The sequence below is a fragment of the Poecilia reticulata genome, linkage group LG18, assembly GCF_000633615.1.
Source record: "Poecilia reticulata strain Guanapo linkage group LG18, Guppy_female_1.0+MT, whole genome shotgun sequence".
Taxonomy (NCBI): Eukaryota; Metazoa; Chordata; class Actinopteri; order Cyprinodontiformes; family Poeciliidae; genus Poecilia; species Poecilia reticulata.
The window spans coordinates 3,460,683-3,481,349 of record NC_024348.1 but is presented as its reverse complement, the minus strand read 5'-3'; the positions used below and the strand labels follow the sequence as shown (position 1 = coordinate 3,481,349).

General features: G+C 38.9%; 2 protein-coding genes across 6 annotated transcripts in view; one reads left to right on the top strand and one right to left on the bottom strand.

The window, feature by feature from the left end:
- Window positions 1-7,293, bottom strand: part of nat16 (N-acetyltransferase 16) — a 57,239-nt gene extending 49,946 nt beyond the window's left edge. For 2 of the 4 annotated variants that reach the window (XM_017310485.1, XM_008434992.2), the window contains exon 1: window positions 7,110-7,293. The gene's annotated coding sequence lies outside the window, so the exon portion shown is untranslated. The remainder of the gene's footprint in view (window positions 1-7,109) is intronic. The other 2 variants (XM_008434994.2, XM_008434993.2) reach the window with 1 other exon arrangement.
- Window positions 7,294-12,544: 5,251 nt separating this feature from the next.
- mtm1 (myotubularin 1) overlaps window positions 12,545-20,667 on the top strand; it is a 17,176-nt gene continuing 9,053 nt past the window's right edge. The window contains exons 1-6 of one of the 2 annotated variants that reach the window (XM_008434996.2): window positions 12,545-12,714; window positions 17,445-17,525; window positions 18,405-18,477; window positions 19,241-19,335; window positions 19,763-19,873; window positions 20,446-20,547. In XM_008434996.2, the coding sequence (XP_008433218.1) occupies window positions 12,622-12,714; window positions 17,445-17,525; window positions 18,405-18,477; window positions 19,241-19,335; window positions 19,763-19,873; window positions 20,446-20,547 (555 nt within the window). In that variant the 5' untranslated portion in view covers window positions 12,545-12,621. The remainder of the gene's footprint in view (window positions 12,715-17,444; window positions 17,526-18,404; window positions 18,478-19,240; window positions 19,336-19,762; window positions 19,874-20,445; window positions 20,548-20,667) is intronic. The other variant, XM_008434995.2, reaches the window with a different exon arrangement.

Genomic DNA, 20,667 nt, shown 5'->3' with positions numbered 1-20,667 from the left:
TGCTTTCACAATGTACTTTTTAGCAAGCAAACTATACAGTAGTTATGCTGTATAGTATAGTATGTAGTGCATGCTATTCATCGACTTCAGTTCAACATCTAAGGCCATCATTCTGGAGAAGCTCATTGTGAAGCTACATAACCTGGGATTTTCAACATCCATTTGTCTTCGGATCAGAGACTTTCTCACCAACCAGCCTCAGTTGGTGAGAATAAGTAACTGAACAGCCGCCACCCTGGTCCTCCCACAGGCACACCACAAGGCTGTGGGTTTAGTCCAGTTCTATTTACTGGCCATCTATTTACTGGATGGCATCATCAATCACCAATGATTGTGTAGCTATCCACTCATCTAACAGGGTTTTAAATTTCCTAATACCACCATAGAGGGGTTGACAAGAAACAATGATGAGGCCCTCTAGGGAGGAGATGCAGTGGTGTTCAGTGAACAACTTTGTTTTTCAACACACCAAAACCAAAGAGATCATAGTGGACTACAGGAAGTCCAGGAGGACAGTGCACACACCCGTTATCATTCAAGGGGAAGGGGTAGAGTACGTGGACAACATCAAATTCATGGACGTCCACATCACCTTGGACTTGACCTGGTCGCTGAGCACCTCTTTTCTGACAAGGAAGGGCCCAACAAAGACTCTTCTTCCTCAGGAAACTGAGAAGGGCTGGACTCCCTGCTCAGTTGATCAAAAACTCCTACAGAGCCAAGACTGAGAGCATTTTCTGCCTCAGTATGACTGTGTGGTACAGCAACTGCACAGTTCAGGACAAAGAGGACATGGCCCGGGTGGTGAAAACTGCCCAATGGATTGTGGGGAGCCACTTACCAAACCTCGACTTAATATATGCTGGCAGACTGCAAAGGAAGGCCAGTCGTATTTCTGTTGATCCCACCCCCCCAGAACACAAACTGTTTGTATTGCTGCCGTGTGGAGAAACGGTACAGGTACAAAAAGACAACAACCACGCGGCTAAGGAACAACTTAGCGACCTTCTGTCGCCACTGCAGAAACAATCACATCCATTTGCTTCACTTTAAGGTCTTTGTATGTTCTAGAAACATAATGATAAATAAAAGACGTATGTCTCATAATTGTAAAAAAAGCTGCCGAGTAGACGATGATTACACCGATTGGACAGAAAAGACAGAGCACAGACCTGGATATAAAACAAACATGGAACCTCTGTGAGCTGCAATTCTGTTTTTACTAGCAATCCCACTTTGAATGTCAAGAGTAGCTCAATCAATGCAAGTTTTGTGATATATTTCTAATTTTGGAACGGCGACTGCAGTCACACGCTGCAAGCTGAATGAGACAGTATCCTCTACACGTCCAGACCCACAACATCCTGACAGCAGGAGACAGCAAGTCAGGTATGATTTCAGCACAATCAGTACATGCATTGGTAGCATTCGCAACATTGAAGGACTAATTTTTCCCATGATGCAACAGGTTATTGTGAAGTATAAAAAGGCTTATGGTTCAGATTGAGGCAGGTCTGAATTCACACCAGGAGCGAACCATGCAGGAGTTAATGTGGAAGCGGACCGAGACGACCTCAGAAAGCGGGTTTCAGTGCAGCTGTTTGGTCTGCTCCGTGGTTCGCTTGAGTGCATTCATACAAAACATTATGAACCAATGAGGAAGCAAACTCTGGTGTTTAAAGAGGCAGGACACCCTACAATGCTGTGAAGTAGAAGTATCATCAAACATTTGCTAAACCTGTTCCTGTTGTTGGGGGCAGATGCTCCAAGATCTAATATGGTGTCCAGCAGTCATTTTAAAGACTGTTCATGTATTGAGACTTCTGATAAAACTATCCAAGACTATAATGCGCTAACCAGCCTTTTCTGCACATTTCAGGTTGAATTAAAGGTTGCAATTTTTGTATTTTGTTGATAAAACCCATTACGAGACTCCATTTGTGCGTGCATTTGTCTTAATACTCCTTTCTCTTGTCTTGTTTGCAATAAGCCATTATACTTTGTTTATCTTGTTTTGCTTTCAGTTGTGTTCCCTTAGCTAAGTTGCCCCATTTTATGTACCTTAAGCAGATATTCAGCTGTTGACATATCTGTTTCATGTTTTAATTGTATTTTTTTCAAAAGCCAGTGCACCAACTGCTGTACATTTATCAGAATATAAACAATACATTAAAATGATATGCATATTGGTCAGACCAGGAATTTAATGACCAAGTACGCCACCTGTCATCCTGCATAGTCCACTGGCCACAGCAATGGTGAAAGCCACTGATTAGAAGAAAACTCTAAGCACGTCTAAGTCCAGCCCACTGACACAGTACACCAAGCAGAAACGGAAACTAGAGACCAGTGAGTATCAAATCCACTGTCCAGATAAAGTCAACTTTCCTGAAGAACATGAGAAAGATGGACCTTCAAAAATCAACTGCTAAGTTAATGTTCCAACAACCCCTGCAAACAACTTAAAAAGAACTAGTCACATGACAATGGCCTCAGTCAGACCCCAGTTCTGAACTAAGACTGAATAAACAAAATGCAGGCAAGTTGAAGAATAAAAACTTGAACAAATACAGTACGAATAAACAGTCTGTGAAATAATACGCAGGGTCATTTAATCTGCTGGCATACATTTTCAGTCATCAAGAAACATCCTAACACCCAAAAGACGTGAATTCTAAATCTAGGAAACAGACACAACAAAATCCATCAATTCAACTTTTTAACATTTACTTATGACAAGAATCGTAAGACATATCAAATATACTATTTCTATTCATGGTTTGGTTTAAATTATTGATCAATTTGCTCATTGTTTTCTCAATTTACTAGTTGTTTGGATTTTTAAAGGGGCAGTATAATGTATTTTCCAGGTACATACTGCAATTTTAGAGCATAATCAAGCAACTACATTGTTATAAAAATGCTATATATATATTTATATATAAAAAATATGATATTTTTACTTCCTAATTTAATGCCTTGAAATTGGGCCTGTGTCTCTTTAAAGACTCCTCTTTCTGACACTCCGCCTTCAGGAAGTCATCACTACTTGGCTCCTCTGTTAACCCTTTAACAATGTCTTTATCAGCATGTTACTGAGAAGCGGTTCCTATAGAGAGCCCAGCAGCTGTGCAGTTCCAGCAGGTGTTTGCTGATTGCTGCTGGCTAGTCTGAAGGAGCAGAGTGGGGGCGCTGTGTGGGGGAGGGCTTCTCTATGAGGTGGAACTCCAAGGAGGCGTTTCATCTCGAAGGCGGCGCTAAATCTAACCAGGCGCTTTGCACAGCTGATTGGTTGCCATGGAGACTAAAGGATTTCTCAAACATGAACAAATAAAGACAACTCTCTATGTATGCTTTTGATAAGGGAATAACATTATAACATGATGGAAAGCTCAAAAAAGTCAATTTTACATAATACTGCCCCTTTAAAAAAATAATAAAAAAACAGAATTGTACAAAGCATCATCACAGTTATTCGGTCAAAGGTGATGAGATAAATTGTTACATAAAGAGGGTTCAAATGTAAGTTAATTGAAAAGAAACAAACATTACATTTTTAGGAAGCTTCAACTATAAAGTATTTTAAAGAATAAAATGACTGAGTGCATATGCCAAATAATCTTCTGTATTAAAACATTCCCTAAACACTCGCCTTGAGATTATTAAAAATTATTAAAGCTGCCTCATGCTTGCATTCGTAGGAATAATTTATTGCTCTTTACATTTCTATCTTTCTTACTACATTGCGATACTTCAATGTAGCAGTGCATTGTCTTTCAATAAAAGACAATGAAAGTAAAGAAGGAACAGAAAAAACTAATCAGTGTTGTAAAACGGAGTAGATATTTACAGTGAGGTAATTATTTTTCCCCAGTTGACTCAACACTTTTATTGACGGTGCTGAAAAACCTGATCTCTTTAAAGATTCTTCCTGGGGAAATTATATTTGCCTTGACCGTCCTGGTGGCTTCCAGGCTTATAATTGTGGGAATTGTGATGGAGGCTTCATGGTTCAGTCCCCACTGCAGCCAACCCCATGCAGTGACTCCTCCTGCATGGGGTTGGCTTCAATAAATTACAGTAAACATGCCTATGGCGCTTGTTTGTCAGATTAAAATACCAAGCTTTCAGCAGGTCCATCTGAAAATGCTTTATTTATTGGTTTGAAGTAATATTTCATCTAAAATGTTTTTTGTGCTACCATAAGCAAAAACAATCATCATAATTAGCAGAAATATAATCTTTAAAACATAAAGATAATTTGTGTTTCACTTATTGAATTAAATCGCTGGAAAAAATGAATTTCTCATTGATATTTCAGTATTTTAAATGGGTCTGTATATGATATGTAAAATATAATATTTATATTTCAGAACGTTTCTTTTACATTTTTGGGCTAAAACAGTAAAACCTTGGCATTTCTATCTTATAACCGCCTAAGCCAAATCAGAACTTCCACATTTTAAGGCCTAGTCCAAACCTCATGTCACGTGTGTCCAACACAAGGACAAATCCAGCCACCAGAAGTTCCTGTGTGGCCCTCTAGACTATAGAAACAGAACCTTCAGTATTACAGTTGTCTGCTTAAATATTATTTTATCAGTTAAATCAGCAGTTTTGTCTGCATGCCGCCTTTCATTAACGTGAAAGGATGTTTGATATCATTTCATTTCAAAGCGTTCTCATGAATGCAGACAGCTATTTATTAATATTTTAACAGTTTGTTAATGTCTCGTCAATACGTTCCGCTATAACTGGCCCTTTGAGGCCGATCTCGATCTTGGTGTGGGTCCAAATGAAATGGAGTCTGACGCTCTTTCTGTCCATCCATTAAGACGCTCCTGGTGTTTCCATACACTCCCTGCTCATCCACCACAGGCTGATACTCTGACTCTTACAGCTGATCACAAAGTGCTTAGTATGTATCATTACTGAATCTCACCTTTAAAAAAAAGATGAAATCAGTCTGGTAGTTTAGGTGTTATTGTAAAGAAACTTTATGGTTTTGTTAACTTTTTAAAATCTAATTTGTGCAACTTTTAGAAGTAAATATATAAACATGACAGATCCTCGCTCTGATTTAAGGTTGGAAAACATCCAAAGTATATCCAGTCACATATCTATCCGTCATCAGGGCTGTCCACTGAGTCCTCTGCTGTTTGGTACGGAGCACAGAGTCTCTCTCGCTTTACTCTTATGATCTGTAACTCTTCCTCTCATTCAGTCTCACTGCCTTCTGTTCTGTTATTGATCCAGGAATCTGGAAAACATTCACTCATTAGGTTCCAATCTAACAGAAAACAGGAGAAATTCTCTGAAATGATCTCATGTCAACTCTTCTTGAATGCAGGATTCTATGGTTTTTATCCACAGGTTCTACAAGTAACCAAACAACGCCACGCTAAACTCACATTTTTTTTGAAGTGTGACTTACAGACATTTCAACACTTTTTTGGCATCTGGACTGATCAAGCACTCAGCTTTCTTTCAAGATCTAAACCTCCTGGACATGTTAAAATTATAGATTTGCTCAACAGTTTGTTTTTATTTTCTTAAAAAGCAACAACAACAACAACAACAAAACACATCAGCACACCGTTCAGCATGGACCGAGTTTAGGTTCAGTACAACTTGAATTTAAAGTTGTTTCAATGGCAAAATTGTCTCTTTTTTATTTTTTGTAAATGTTCCTTTAGTCAGCAAGTCAAAAGTCAGAAAAGCTAAATTAGTTAGAATCAAAGTGAAAAGTGACAAATAAAAGATTAAACATGTCAGATTTACTTAAATTAATGAGAAAATCATTACATTTATGAAGCATCTTCAAAAAAATGTTTCCCTTCAAATTCTTTTCAGGATTTTTTTATTTTTTCATATTTATCCAGATCTGGAAAATAACAGAAGCAGATTTCACACATTTCCAGGAGTTACAAGACTGTAGGAAACCTGAGAATATGCAGGATTTCAACAGAGATCAGGAAAACATTCAGGGGAAAAAAAGGGAAAATTATTATTTATTATTTATATATTATTTATTTCTATTGTAAATGTCCTAGTTTCAAACATTCAATCCAACTTCCATATTGTTCATACAGCGGTATGCAAATCGAGAAAATGTCTACCTAACAATGAGGTATATTAAATCACATTTTTAATTTAATGTTAATTTTTTATATATATATTTTGAATATTTGTGTGTAAAGGTCACCCAGGCCAGTCCTGCAAGGTCAAATTGAACAAATTAAACTAGCATCTACAATTATTTGGAAAGACCTGAAAATGACTTATTACTAGAATAATACAAAGTAAATTCTTTAAAAAATATTTTAAGCAAATACTTTCCAAAAATAAATCATTTTCAACTAAAGCTGCCTCTGTTTTATTAAACTTTTTTTTTTTTTTACAACGCAATTTCAAAATAGAGTTATTCTACGTCAGCGTTAAAATATTAACACCTCTAGGTAACTGAAACATTTTTTTTAAATATTGTGGACACTTTAATTAATTATTGAATATTCATTTGGATTTCGCTCATATTGCTACACCTGTCAATTAACAAGCATACCAGGTTTCCCCTTCCATACAGCTGAATGCCTGGTTCGCAAAAACGGTCAGAGCGGCTACGCAGAGACGGAGGAAGACGTCTTTCCTGGAGATTCGGACATAATGTGGCAGAAAAAACCCAACAAGCATCCTGGGCCATTTCTGTCTAACGCGCATCCGTTTTGACAGGGGAAGCTCGTCCCAATGGCCTAACTATAACTTCTTATTTGTCGCTCTTCCATGAAAACGGGGGCAGAGAGAAAGGATGGCTTGGACAGACCTGAAACGACCGTAGTGACCCAAATTCCAATTTGTGACTTAAAATGCAGAAAAGCGTTCAATTGATGGCGACCGCGTTTCTTACGTGGGAATGATCGCAGGCTGCTGCAGCGGATCGCAGTGAATGAGATGGGATGAGTTCGGAATGAAAGCACTTGCAGAGATGCTGCAGTGATGATGCTATGGCTGGTAATTTTCCCTCTCGCAGCCAGGCCTTATAGGACAGCGCTGAGCCATCAATTCTCTCTGACCGATCAATGCTCCACAGCCCGCCGCTGCTCGGCTCTTACCGCGGATGATGGCCGGCGGCGGTGTCCTCGGTGTCAGATGCCGGAACAGACAGAGTGGCAGACGGGATCGCAACGCTGCACGAAGCACACCGTCCCGCTGATGAATGAGGAGCAGTCAGACCGGTTCTGTCGGAGAACCACCGGAGACATTAGTCACAAGCCCCGCCCACTGAAAGCCCTACGTCACCGTTCGAGTGACGCTTGGGGTTCTCAGTGTTTCAATGTCATTCAATACCAAAGCAGTCATCCACTGACCGGACTCAGACTGGGCTGCCGACGCTTGACCGGGCCCACCATCAGCCTGCATCTCTGGTGTAAATGTCCAAAGAAACCCAAGATTTTAAATTAGGAATTAAAAACGCAAATGTTAAAAACTGGAAATAAAATATTCTTGTTTTATAAATGTTTACTTTACAAATAAAAGCTGCATTACATTTTTTTTCCTGTGTTCAGAACTGAAGTCTTCAATTTTTCATTAAAAAGTTAAATGAAATTTTGTCTCCATTCTGGGCCATCACAAGCATTAAAAAAAAGAGAAAAAAAATGGAGCTATGCTCCCTAAAGCTGAGGGAAGTTATCTCACATTGTGCTTGGAAAATATTGCAAAATAAAAATACACTTAGTTATTTGATTTAGGAGTAAATGTAATAACATGTATAAGGACTTAGTATCTGGTTTACAGGTTTTAAAACGATTCAAATGTAATGTCAAGCGAACAAGAACAGATGGAGAAAAGCCGTTTGGTGGCTGATGGTCTTCATGTTGAAAACGTTTCTGTTATTTACTGCTGCTACAAGCTGCAGTTCCAATAAAACTCCAGACCCCATTATGACTGAAGTACTGCACGAGGACATTCACACAGTTGTGCAAAAACACATGTGTGAGAACCAAAATAAACAGAAGCAAGAGTTCTGATGAAAACTAAGAAGAGAGATCATATTTCTCCTATTTTAGCTTCACATCGCCGCCTCCTTCTCAAGTGCAGAATAGAAGTTAGGATTCTCTTTCTCACGTATGAAGCTCTTAATAATCACCTCCATCATACATGAGAGATCGGAATGTCCCATGTGTTCCTAATAGATCTCTTCATTCAGACTGCAGGTTAACTGCCGGTTTATAGAATTTCAAAAATTGGGAGACAGATTCCTTAGCTCCTCTCCGGTGGAACCAGATCCCAGTTCCAGTCCGTGAGGCAGACAGACACCCTGAATGCTTTTAAGGCTAAGCTTAAAACTTTCCTTTTTGATAAAGATTATAATTAGACTGGGTTTGGTTATCCTGAGCTACTAGTTATAGTTATACTGCCATAGACTTAGGGAGAACAAACTGACCTCACTTTTTTCGCTACTCTCCAATTTACATTATTTGCTGTTATTTAACCTGTTAACTTCTGGTTTTCTCCCAGCTTCGTTTCTCCAGAAGCTCCATCTGCTCTGGCGTCCCATTTGGTTCTGTGATAACGCTGCTGTTGACTAATTGTTGTCCTGCTATTAATTTTATACTTTCATGAACATAGAGCATACTCCTACATCAGTTCATCTCTTTCTTTTTTGTGCATTCTGCTCTGTTTTCTCAAACTTCCAAACGGTCGTGGCAGATGGTTGATCATACTGAGCCAGGTTCTGGTTCTGCTGGAGGTTTCTTCGTGTTAAAGAGGAGAATTTCCTGCGACAGACTGGTGACCTGTCCAGGGTGACCCCGCCTCTCGCCCGGAACGTTAGCTGGAGATGTAGCCCCAGCAACCCTCCCAACCCCACTGAGGTACAAGGGTGCAAGAAAATAGATGGATGGATAAAGAGGAGAACTTCCACTCCACTATCACTACATGCATGCTGAGCATGAGGAGTCGCTTAAAGTCAACAAATCAACACAAGTAATTGTCTCTCTGTTCTCATCCAGCAGGTGTGAACGCTGCAAGTCTATGACTCCATTCAATTTGCTGGGTTTCCTTAGATAGAAACTTTTTTTTAATCTATTTTGAATTAGTTTGGCTTACTATACTGTTTAATAACTAGGATTGATTGAAGTTCAATTATTTCAACCCTGTAGATTTGATGTAAGCATTTGTGCAATACAACTTGAAAATGTTGATGTGCACAGCAGAAAAGTTCAACTTGTATAGGTAAACATTTATTTGTATCAAATGTCTGACCATAACAAAAGATTCTAATAAAAATAAAGGTTCTAAAAGTAAACTCAGGTTGGTGTTCTTTAGAGAGCAGATGAAAAACCCAGACCAAATTGGAGCTCTGATTGGTTGACTTTGTTGCTGTGACAACCCCCGTGGTACTCTCCCTCCCTCTCACAAACACACACAGACACCGGTCCGGTCCCTACCCTTCATCTGTCTCACTGTGTTTCTGAAGCAAACATTTCACCAGGGTGGGAACATGAAAACTGAGTATGTTAACCCTGAACAGAAACTCCAGGCCAACATGTTAGCCTGTTAAATGAACCTGCTGCTGTCAGGCAGCTGCAGCTCATCCAAACTGCTGCTGCCACAGTCCTTACCAACACCGGGAATCACCGTCACCAGTTATGTTGTTGTCCACTGTAAAGTTTCCACAGTCTGTGGTTTGTGGTGCCACATCATCTGCTGGTTCTGGTCCGCCGTGTTTTCTGAAGAGCAGTTTATCTGGAAATCCTACAGCGTTTTATCCTTTGCTGATAAGTTGTGTGGAGATGGTGGTTTTATTTTCTAGCCCCACGGTGCCCACGCTGCCAAAGGTATGAAAAGTTGCTTCAGTGATCAAGATGTTGCTGTTGTTGACTGACCAGCAAACTCCCCCGACCTGAACCCCATAGAAAATCAATAGGCTGATGTCTGTAAGATGAGAGACACCTGACCAAACATAGATGACCTGAAGGCAGGTATCAGAGCAACCTGGGCTTCCATTCCATCTACGCAGTGCCACAGGATGTTCACCTCAATTGGACAGTGTTTATATCTTTTTCTTTTTTCAATTTCCATTGGTATCCAGGTGTTTGTTGTTGTACACACCGTTCATGATCCATGAGACATCCCACAGCTCCTGTGAAACCTCTCCTATTGTACATCATGGTGTTTTAGCACCATGTACATACATACATACATACATACATACATACATACATACATACATACATACATACATACATACATACATACATACATACATACATACATACATACNATACATACATACATACATACATACATACATACATACATACATACATACATACATACATACATACATACATACATACATACATACATACATACATAGATACATACATACATACATACATACATACATACATAAGTATGAGCTAGAATTTGAATTAGAAAGAAATACAAATAAAACAATAAACCAAAGGAAAGAGCAAAAAGAAAAACAACCAAAAAGTATAAACTAACTGTTGGTTCTCCATGTTTTATTCTATAAAATAGATTGATCTAAATGTTGGTCTAAGGTGATGAATAGTTCATCCAAATAAGCTAATAGGAGTTTCTCTAGATTCTAAGTTTGTTCTAATTCCTGGTCTGGTTTGAGTGAAGCATCCTCTGGATCTTTCTGTTTTAACTAAAAGGTTTTAATAAGTTCGATTCCCGGCCCAGGGTCTTTCTGCATGGAGTKTGCATGTTCTCCCTGTGCATGTGTGCATGTCCAAAAATGGATGGAGGGTTTGATTCCTGTTGTGGGTTGAGTGAAATAAACTAATTGTTCCCGTTGTGGGTTGCTAGGCAGAATAAAAATAGGCACACCAGGAGTTTTTCCTGTATAATCTAATAGGAGTTCCTCTGGATCTTTTTGTCCTAACTAGTAGTTTTGAAACCTGTTGTGGGTTGAGTGAAGTATATAAACTAGTGAGAATATTTCTTGAGTTACTGTTCATTAAATGTATTATCCACAAAGTGGGGTGACCTAATCTGTGTTGGTTTAATATATATTTATGATTGTTTATGAGAATATGTTTTGCATTTTGCAAAAACTCAAATTTTTTTATTATTAAAGGGAACATTGTAACAATGCTTACAATAAAGATATAAGTGTGACCCTAAGACTAACAACAGCAGCTCCAATTTGTTGTATGTATTGAAATGATTTTCTACAATTTGAAAGTACAGAGTAAAATATATTTGTAAATAACTTACATAACTCAAATAACTTCTAAATGTTAGCGGTCACTATTATGGCTGAAGATTAATATTATTGATTCCAATACATAATATTTGCAGTCTATGATACTGATAAGTATAGATATCTATTTCTCTAAGATTTGTAATTCAATTTCAAAACAAAATATTGAGTAAATGTAAGATAGGTATTTTGTGAACTAGTTATTGGAGGTTTTCTGCTAAATAAATGTAGATAAAGTACCTTAATTTAAAACAAAAAATATCAGTTACATTTTTTTTAAATTATTTCAGTAAATGATCACTTATGTGATATTCAGAGTTATTTTGAAGGTCATCTAGTTTACAGATGTAATGACATTTATTAAGCCTCTGGAGGTAGCATTCATATTAAGTGAACGTAATAATTATTTAACAGTGAACAAAAGTGAGAAAATACATTCTAAAAGCTGATGTTTCTTCACACATTTTGTAGCATTGCCTGTGGGTTTGCAAAAGGGTTCCTCGCTCTGACGCTAATCTTGTTTTGGGGCCATGACATGGAAATGCTTGGGGACCCCCGGTTTACATAAATGACCAAAAGTGAAACACGCACTCCCCCTGGTGGCTCCCTGTGAATAAATGTTGTAATGCACAATACTGCACAAATTAAATTGGATTTTAATATGATTTGGTTGGATATTCGTATATATGAACTGGATGTGTTGTTTTTTTCTTGTAAAGTTACTTGACATGTCACATTTTGTGAAATATCATGAATTAAATCTCATAGATTCCATAGAAAGCAGCTTGTGAGTCTGCTCCTTTTCCTGTCACTACATTAGCAGAATGAGAGTTTATCTCCTAACAAGCAAAAATAACATCGCAGAACAGAATTAAAGAAGATAGAACAACTATGATCATGTCATCAGTAGCTTACAGTGAATAGGAATTACGCATTGGAGAAATAGAACAAAAACAATAATAGCAGTAATATAAAGGTTACGTCCTGAAATATATTAAGAGCACAATGCCATTATAACACTGAGATATCTGTGGTGTTGAAAAAGTTTCTCTGTTTCTATCACACATACGGTGAACTTGCAGTGTCAAACTCCAGTCCTCAAGGGCCGCCGTCCTGCAGTTTTTAGATGTGCCACAGGTACAAAACACTGGAATGAAATGGCTTAATTACCTCCGTCTTGTGGAGAGGCCTGCTAATTACCTAATTATTCTATTCAGGTGTGGTGCAGCAGAGGCACATCTAAAAGTTGCAGGGCAGTGGCCCTCCAGGACTGGAGTTTGATACCTGTGACAGATAAGGCAGGCGCGCGCCGTCAGACACCGCTTTTGTGCGCCGGCAAGTGCGCCGGTGTTGTAATGGAGGAGACCCGAACTTAACCAATGTGAGCTATGACAGCTCGGCACGTGACGCAGAGTGAGTTGCTACTGTGGCTGGACGAGAACACATCGACATTTAGCAACAAAAACAATCGCACTTTTCAGGTACGTAAAGACGTTTGCTTGCCCCTGGGTCATGTCAGCCCAGATAAAGTTTTGCGAAGCGGGCTTTGATACGTGTTTCTCTGAACTGTGAGCTAGAAATTGGCTTCATTTGTAGAGCAACAAGCTGCCGTTTGGTCAGGGCCTTCACTATTTCCTGGTCCAGGTCCACAGCTGAGCCTGCTGCTGGGTGCTAACTTTAAAAGGGTTTTAAAAGGAGCTGTCTGGCCTTTTGCTTCTGTGCTCACACCTCTGATGCGTTCACCGGCTCCACAACCTGTTCAGTAAATTCTGATGCAGCCATTTGTATGCTGGTAAGAAACAACTGTAATCTCTATTATTGCAGCCAAGGTGCTCAAATCCAACTTTTGAATGTGTTCTGTATATTTTGGGGTGCTTGCTCTTCTTTGTGTAATCTTGCTGAATGTAGGAACTGCGAACCGACAAAGTGAGAAATGTTTGAGGAAATGAAAGTACTTATCGAAGGTATTGTTGTTTTACTGCACCACCTGTGGACTTTGCCTACATTTTGATTGAAACCTGATGAAAAATACTCAGCAGAGCAACTCAATTTATTTATTTTTAAAGAGATGATGCCTTTCTGCTTTAATTTTATTTTTTAACATTAAATCTGAATACCAGTACTAGTGGAAAGGGCAGAAAAGGAAATTTTCAATAAATTATTTGGAATTTTAAGATAGTTATAAATCTTTTCAGGACAATGTGTTCAATGAAAACTGTACCAACTCTGAGATTCGCATGTATCTAAAATCAATTATAGTCTTGATTTTAAAAAGCAGACTATCATTGTAAAAGTTCAGTATTATCCACAAATTAGATGTGATAAAAGCATCAAAATCCCAAGCAAAGCGGCTCAGAGAAAAAAACTTTATTTTGAATACTTAACTCAAAGAAATTATCGACTACTCAAAAGTTCTTTGGGCCCCCACCTAAAAAATAAAATCACAAAAACATATTGTCGACCCTCCTCCCCCCATTACGCCAAGTCTCTGTTGGCTCTAGCGACCGTTATTTGAAAGCGGTCAGACAGGAAAGTGAATAACGAGAGGGAAGACGTATGGCAAAGGTCATCAGGCCACGAAATGAACCTACAGTGGTCACATTGAGGACTAAGGCCTCCTAATGTGGGTTGTGCTCTACCCTTGCGCCACCACAGCACCCCGGTATTGTATTTTTTTTAACCTGTTCAACAATGAACCAAGCCTACAATATACTGATTTAAAAAGAAAAATGGTAACTTTACGTCTGAAAGGAATGTGTTGGCCTTTGTCAATCTAACAAACTCTATATTTTCTATGTTTGCTAGCAAACATAAGCATCCTGTTTCTAATTCTTTTTGGCTGGATTGCTCTCGTCAAGAAGAACCAGATTATAGTCTTCCTTGTATTTAGCATATAATTAATTAAAGGCATATTTGGGTGAACCAACGTGGGCTTTGGAGTCAGTCAGTTGATGGATGTGGTCCTGTTTACCAGAAAATGAGCCCTCGACCAAAACGGCAACGCACGCAATAAATGGCTGGAAAACTGAGGTAGGCTCCATCAAGTCAGATGTGTCACACTGAGGACGCATGCAGCGGAGATTTCTACCGCAAGATTTCATCCTTAAATCAGAGTATCTAGGCCTCAATCTGGGATATAAAAACCGACTTGACCACCACTCTGACTGAACTAGGCCGCTGTGAACCGCTTGTCTGCCAACTTAAAAAAGCTGGATGAGAAATATACATTTCTGGAGGAGGGTCGCTCCGGGAGAAATATTGTAAGGTTTTCTGGCATTCTGGGCCGCATTTATTTCACGGATCCTTGCTGAGGTGCAGTTTCTAATTTAAAATGTATGTGTATGCATACATGTTTGAGCGTTGATTTATGACGATGTGTCACAGTTGCTAGGTTAGCAGTAACGCTAAAGGGAAATATATTGGTGTCTTGTCAGTTTTGCCGCCTTTTGCTATTCACCGAGTACTTCCAGAAGTCTGTTTACGCTGCGGCTTTGCAAAGTCCTTTCTCATCTTGTTTGTTGGCTGAAGTGGCCAGACATTTGTTAATGTAAAAATGTTCTATGAGAAACTAATTTTGATGTCCGAGGCATAGCCAGCTCTGTTGCTTTAAGAAATGAGAGCCATATAATAACATTTCTGCTTCTTTCTTGATATGATTATCCAGAATAATGAAAACCTACAGAGTGGTAGCCAGATCATTGCCTTCCTTACAAAGTCTGAGCTTTCTCCCATTCACTTGGATTACCTCTGTTCAATTCTGCAAAGTCCTTTCTCATCTTAAAACATTAACAGATATCACATTTTTACAGAAGATTCATTTGAAAGCTAAATGTTGTGTACAATTAAAATGTGGGTGGAGTCACCTTCGCTCCACCTTCCCAGAATGTGGAATGTAGATTAACGTGCTTCCTGCTAAAACGAGACACACAACTGTTATGATTAGGATCTGTTGAGGAATTCCTTGTCCAGTGATCAAAGACTGCTCTAATGTGGCTCTTTTCTTGTGCTTTCATGATGGGTGGTCACAGCTTGACCAGCTTGGTCTCTTTTGCATATTGTTAGATCCTCTGCAAAGTGAAGCTTGTCTTCACTCAAAAGCAGGTCTTTGTAGCCGTTCATATGGTTTCTGTCATTGAGAAGCATGTTTTAAAGGCAATCATTTGGGGAGCGTTCTGTTTTAAATCCTCTAAACTACAAGTGACATCAGCATGCTGTCAGGCTGCCGCTGTGGGATTTCCATTTACTCATTTGTGTAAAACTCTAACTTGTCTATTGGTTTTGAAGTCTGCCAACTTCTATTTTTAATCACCCACTTCTTTTGTTAAAAGCAAAGTTTGTTGTTATATTAACCCATTTGATCTGCATTGCCATAATTTTTTTAAATTCAGGAATTCTAGCATTTTTACCTCTAGGGGTTGGCGATTGTGACACGCATCACAATTATGAGTGGATCACAATTCCTATACATACAACAGCCAAAAGGCGTTTCTCATTTGATTTGTCAGAATGCAGAATTTTGCTAAATTGTCAAGCAAATTGCTGAGTCTCTTTTTGTGCGTCTTTATGGAGCTTTGAGTCACAGCCATACAGTTGACATTTTTATAGTTGCCAGTAGAGGTGTGCCGATCGATCGGCCACCGATCACAATTGGCCAATTTCCGTGAAAACGTGTATGATCGGTAATCGCTGATCACACAAACCGATCACCTGCTTCTCATTTCGCAGCCTGCCTGTGCAGCTGGTCTCCTCTTTCCTTCACAGTGCGCAAACGCACAGCAACAAATCCTAAGCGATGTGGAACTATATCGCACTGAGTGAATGGGGAAGTTTGCGTGTTGCGGCGGAAAATTGAAGCGGGTGGGGTGAAGCACGTCAAAATGCATCAACACAACGAATCTAGTATGGCATCAAAACAATGCCACACTTGACGGAGTTTGGCTATATCAAGGCTCAGTGCAGTAAAAGACATGTGGAGGATCAGATAGCAGGTAAAGCAGCGCACAGCTACACTCACCCAGATTAGCATGACGGTCAGAAAGCTAAACGAATAACCCGCAAAATTATTTAAGTCTTCGAGCTGCGATGYAAGWCGCTGGTTCTGATCTCGCTGTTGAACCGCTGCTATGCGCTACAGGTAGTAATATTTCACAGACGGAGCGCCGCTTCTGCTCCACCTGGTAGTGACTCTCACACCGAACCTCAGCTTAAAGCTGCAGCATCYAACTTAAAAAAAAAAAAAATTTTACATGCGTATTAAAACTTTCGCTGTCCTAACATGAGAGAGCCAATCAGAACTAGCAGTAATAAGCTAGCCGCCATGCTATCAAGAAGTTTTTATGCAGTAACTCAAGATTGTTTATTGTAATGGATCCTGTATTTCCCTTTGAATGTTAAGTTTTATACTTGAATTTTTTAGCGATGTTGAGAGGTTTTATTTTGTCTCTTTGCATTATTTAGCCTCTTCAGAGCCTTCATATGTTTCAGTCTGTTAAAGATGGTATTACTGATAGCAGTACAATTTGAACAATGCCTGTTTTGTTTAGTTTTCTTCTTGGAAAAAGTTGAGTTTTTGTCTAAATTAAGGTGAATTCATGGTTCCTTTTTCCACATAACCACATAATGTAACCGGTAGTGTTTATGATTAAAAAAATAAATATGTGATCGGTATCGGTGATCGGCCCTCATGGGTAATCGGAATCGGCAGGAAAAAATCCGATCGGCACATCTCTAGTTAACACAGTAAGATACCACAAAATAATTGGAGATCAAATATCTCCAAATATTTGGAGATATTTGAAGTTAATTCCAAAAGTTTGGAATTAACTTTTATACTTGGTAAAACGGACACAATATACTTCTATAAAACAGTGTAAACTTTATGTAAAAGTGTCATTGTCACATTTTTATTGTCCTATATTCTATTTAAATTCCTATTCCTAACTTTGGTGTTGTGTCCAGTGTTTCTGTGTGGAAACAGAAAATCCTTGTCAAAAAGCCTTCCGTTTGTTCTCAGTGTGGACGGCTCGGTTTGGCCTCCGTTACTTCTGCTTCAGGAAGAAATAAAGTCTTCACTTTAGATGGTGCAGAATAAAAGGTTCCTGCGTCGAACTGAGACCCTTGATTATGACTATCGTATACATTTTTCCAGTGGAAATATAAATTTAAAAGCACTTGATTTCTCATGACATCTAAACCTGTTTTGATTTCACAGACTGCGGAAGCCACTCACCGAGCGATGGCCTCACCCGTCTCTGAGTACCACTCCAGCTCTCTGGACTCTCGCATCGCTAGTGTAGGTTGAATTTGTTTGTTCTGTTTGTATTTGGAATCAATGTTTTTGAATATCAATGTTTTGCTCAGGTAATATTTTGCTTTGTAAAGCACATGCCTAAAAAGCAAGCAGGAACATTAAATATTCAGTACATGAACACAACTGCCTGTAATTGGTTTGGTGTTAAAATTACCCATGGTGCCTACAGTTCAGGGACTGTGATCATCGCTACCATGACTAGATGGGCAGCACTTTCTCTTGAGCTTGGACAATTTGGAATCTGTATGCTAGAGTTCAGGGTGATTATTACTCTCGAGAAGAAGCTGTTTTTGAGTTTTTAGTTCGGCTGCACCTATAGCACCTCCCTGAGGTGAAACGGAGAGAAGCCGGGGTGGGAGCCGTCTTTGGTGATGGTTATGGCCCTAGTAAGCCATAACCTTACTGGTATAAATGTCCATCAGACCAATGATTCTGAGCTGTCGTTATGGCTCTGGGGTGTGTAACGCTCACTGTGGTGCAGCCTGTCAGCAGGCTCTCCATGAATAGATAAGAAGGTCGACAGCAGCTTGGAGTTTAGGTTGTACTTCTTGAGGAAGAAATTTTCCTAAATATCAAACCAGTTGAGGTCAGTTTTCTCTGCGGTGCAGCGGAGGTAAACTTTGGAATTAACTTTTATACTTGGTAAAACAGACACAATATACTTCTATAAAACGGTGTAAACTTTACATAAGTGTCAGTCACATTTTTATTGTCCTATATTCTATTTAAATTCCTATTAATGCTGTGTAGATGTTTTTTATGTAGTTTATTTAGCCTCCTTCTGCACTATTACTATTTTATCAGTATCTTTAATCTGTATTTTAATTGTGCAGAATAAAGTAAAATGTTTCTTCCTTTTAGACTGGCAGAAATTTGCTAAAGATGGAGTTGTTGGCGGATGTCTCTCTACTTCCAGGAGAAGATCGAATTACAGGTAATGTTGAAGCAACTGTCAGTGATTTATGCAAATAAAATGTCTTTACTGCAGAAAATACACTCTATGGCAAAAAGACACTTACCCACTGGATTTAACTGATCATACAGGCATGAGCCTGGTTATTGATGAAACTGGTTATTTACTAGTAGAACAACCAGTCAAAACAATTCAGAGTAATTCAGTTAATTTTGATATAGCACCAATTCACTGGAGTCCCACTACAGAAAGCCTTAGTGAGACCCTGACATTTATTATGAAGTTAAACTGATGCAAATATCAAACGTCCATATTGTTAAATGTTGCACTCTACCTGCATTTTACCTGAATGTATTTTTAAAATTTAAACTCTTATTAATTTTTTTGAGTTTGGCAAAACATTTTGAGACTAAGTTTTTAGTGTTCCAACATATTACCCTGGACAAGTATATGTGAGAATAAAAATGATTATTTTTTTTAGTGCAGAATAGAAATTATCAAGATGTGAAACTGTAATGGGGCCACAAACTGACGAGTAAAATGACCTGAAAGTGTCGCATGTGGGTCATTTTCATTATCAGTACAGTTCTTGTGGTCATCCCTTTTTACAATACTTTTACAAAATTAAGAATAAGCAACCATGGATTTTTTTGTTGTTGTTTTTGCTACCAATTTTTTTGTTTTTTGTTTGTTTTGTTTGGTCTGTTTTTGTAATCGGCTCAAACATGACACAAAGTAAAAAATGTTGAAGTCGTGACAGTAATTTGATATTGTCTGCTTTCAGATCAGGAGATCATTTACATGTGTCCATTCAATGGAGCTGTTAAAGGGAAAGTGTTGATCACCAACTACAGACTGTACTTCAAGAGCTCAGATGCTGTAAGTTTTCTAAAGTGTTTGTATGTCTGTGCAGGCCGTCAGCCGGTCGACACAATTAACACCAGGTTTCATTCTTCAGCTTGACATGCTGCAGTTTAACATTAATAACTTCATAGCACAAATTTTGATATAAATACAAATAAAAAACTTGTTGGGAAAAAATATTTCTAATGGTAGTCTATAAATGTCTAGAATCTGTCAATAACAACTCGGGAAAACTCCAGAACACAATTTGTACGTTACATTTGTACCCGGAATATTAAAAATAAAAAATCAATCGGTAATCATGTTCAATATTCCTCCTATATGCAGTGGATTTTTGGATCAGGCCTGTATCTGAACTGTGGATTCTATCACCACCAAAAAACTCACCATTTCCATATTATTAATCAATGAGTGCAGAGATGACTGTTCCTCTGTGCGGCAGGACGTGCCGCTGGCCCTGGACGTTCCTCTGGGCGTCATAAGTCGAGTGGAGAAGATGGGTGGAGCGTCGAGCCGTGGAGAAAACTCGTATGGATTGGATATCACATGCAAGGTGTGCAACATGTGCTTTTGCCGTTTTTATTTGAACATCCAAAAACTGAGTGCTGCAGCTTGGAGCAGTAACATTTTCCCACATTCCATTGCTGAGATTTTTTTTTTTTTTACCTCTGTGCTAATTACAACCCAAGCATGTGTTGATGGTGAGTTAAGGCTTTGTAGCAGTGGGCCCGATTTGAGAAGTCTTTAATTCTGGGAATGGTTAGTTAGTTTTACAGGGGACAAAAATGAGATGATGAGCAAGAAGTTCAGGTTCATGCAAGCTGAGTGAACAACCTCAGCCTGCTGTTGCAGATGTAGCTTCTAATGGGTGGGATCATGCTGTCCTTGCCTGTTGCTGTGGCAACCGTAGGAGCTGCTGCTGGACACCAGCGATGATGCAAGCTGTCAGAAAGGAGGTTGACTCTGTTGGTTCCCTGAGACAGTGGAAAATCTTATTAAAACATTAGTCTTTTAAACCACTCCAATTTTTATACTGTGACCATTATTTAAAAATGCAAATATGAATACCCATCTGTAATGTTTTTCCTGTGATGATGGTAAAGTGTCTGACCTTTGGGTCTTCAGGACATGAGGAATCTGAGGTTCGCTCTGAAGCAGGAAGGCCACAGCAGGAGAGGGATCTTTGAGATGATCTTCAGATACGCCTTCCCTCTTTCACATAGTTTGGTAAGTTCTACTGCGACTGATAATGAGCAGAAAAATGACTTGAGAAATAAAACTCGATGAAGAATAAAGTACTAAGTAATGCATCTGTGTCCTCCAAAGCTGGCGTCCCAAACCCCCCCC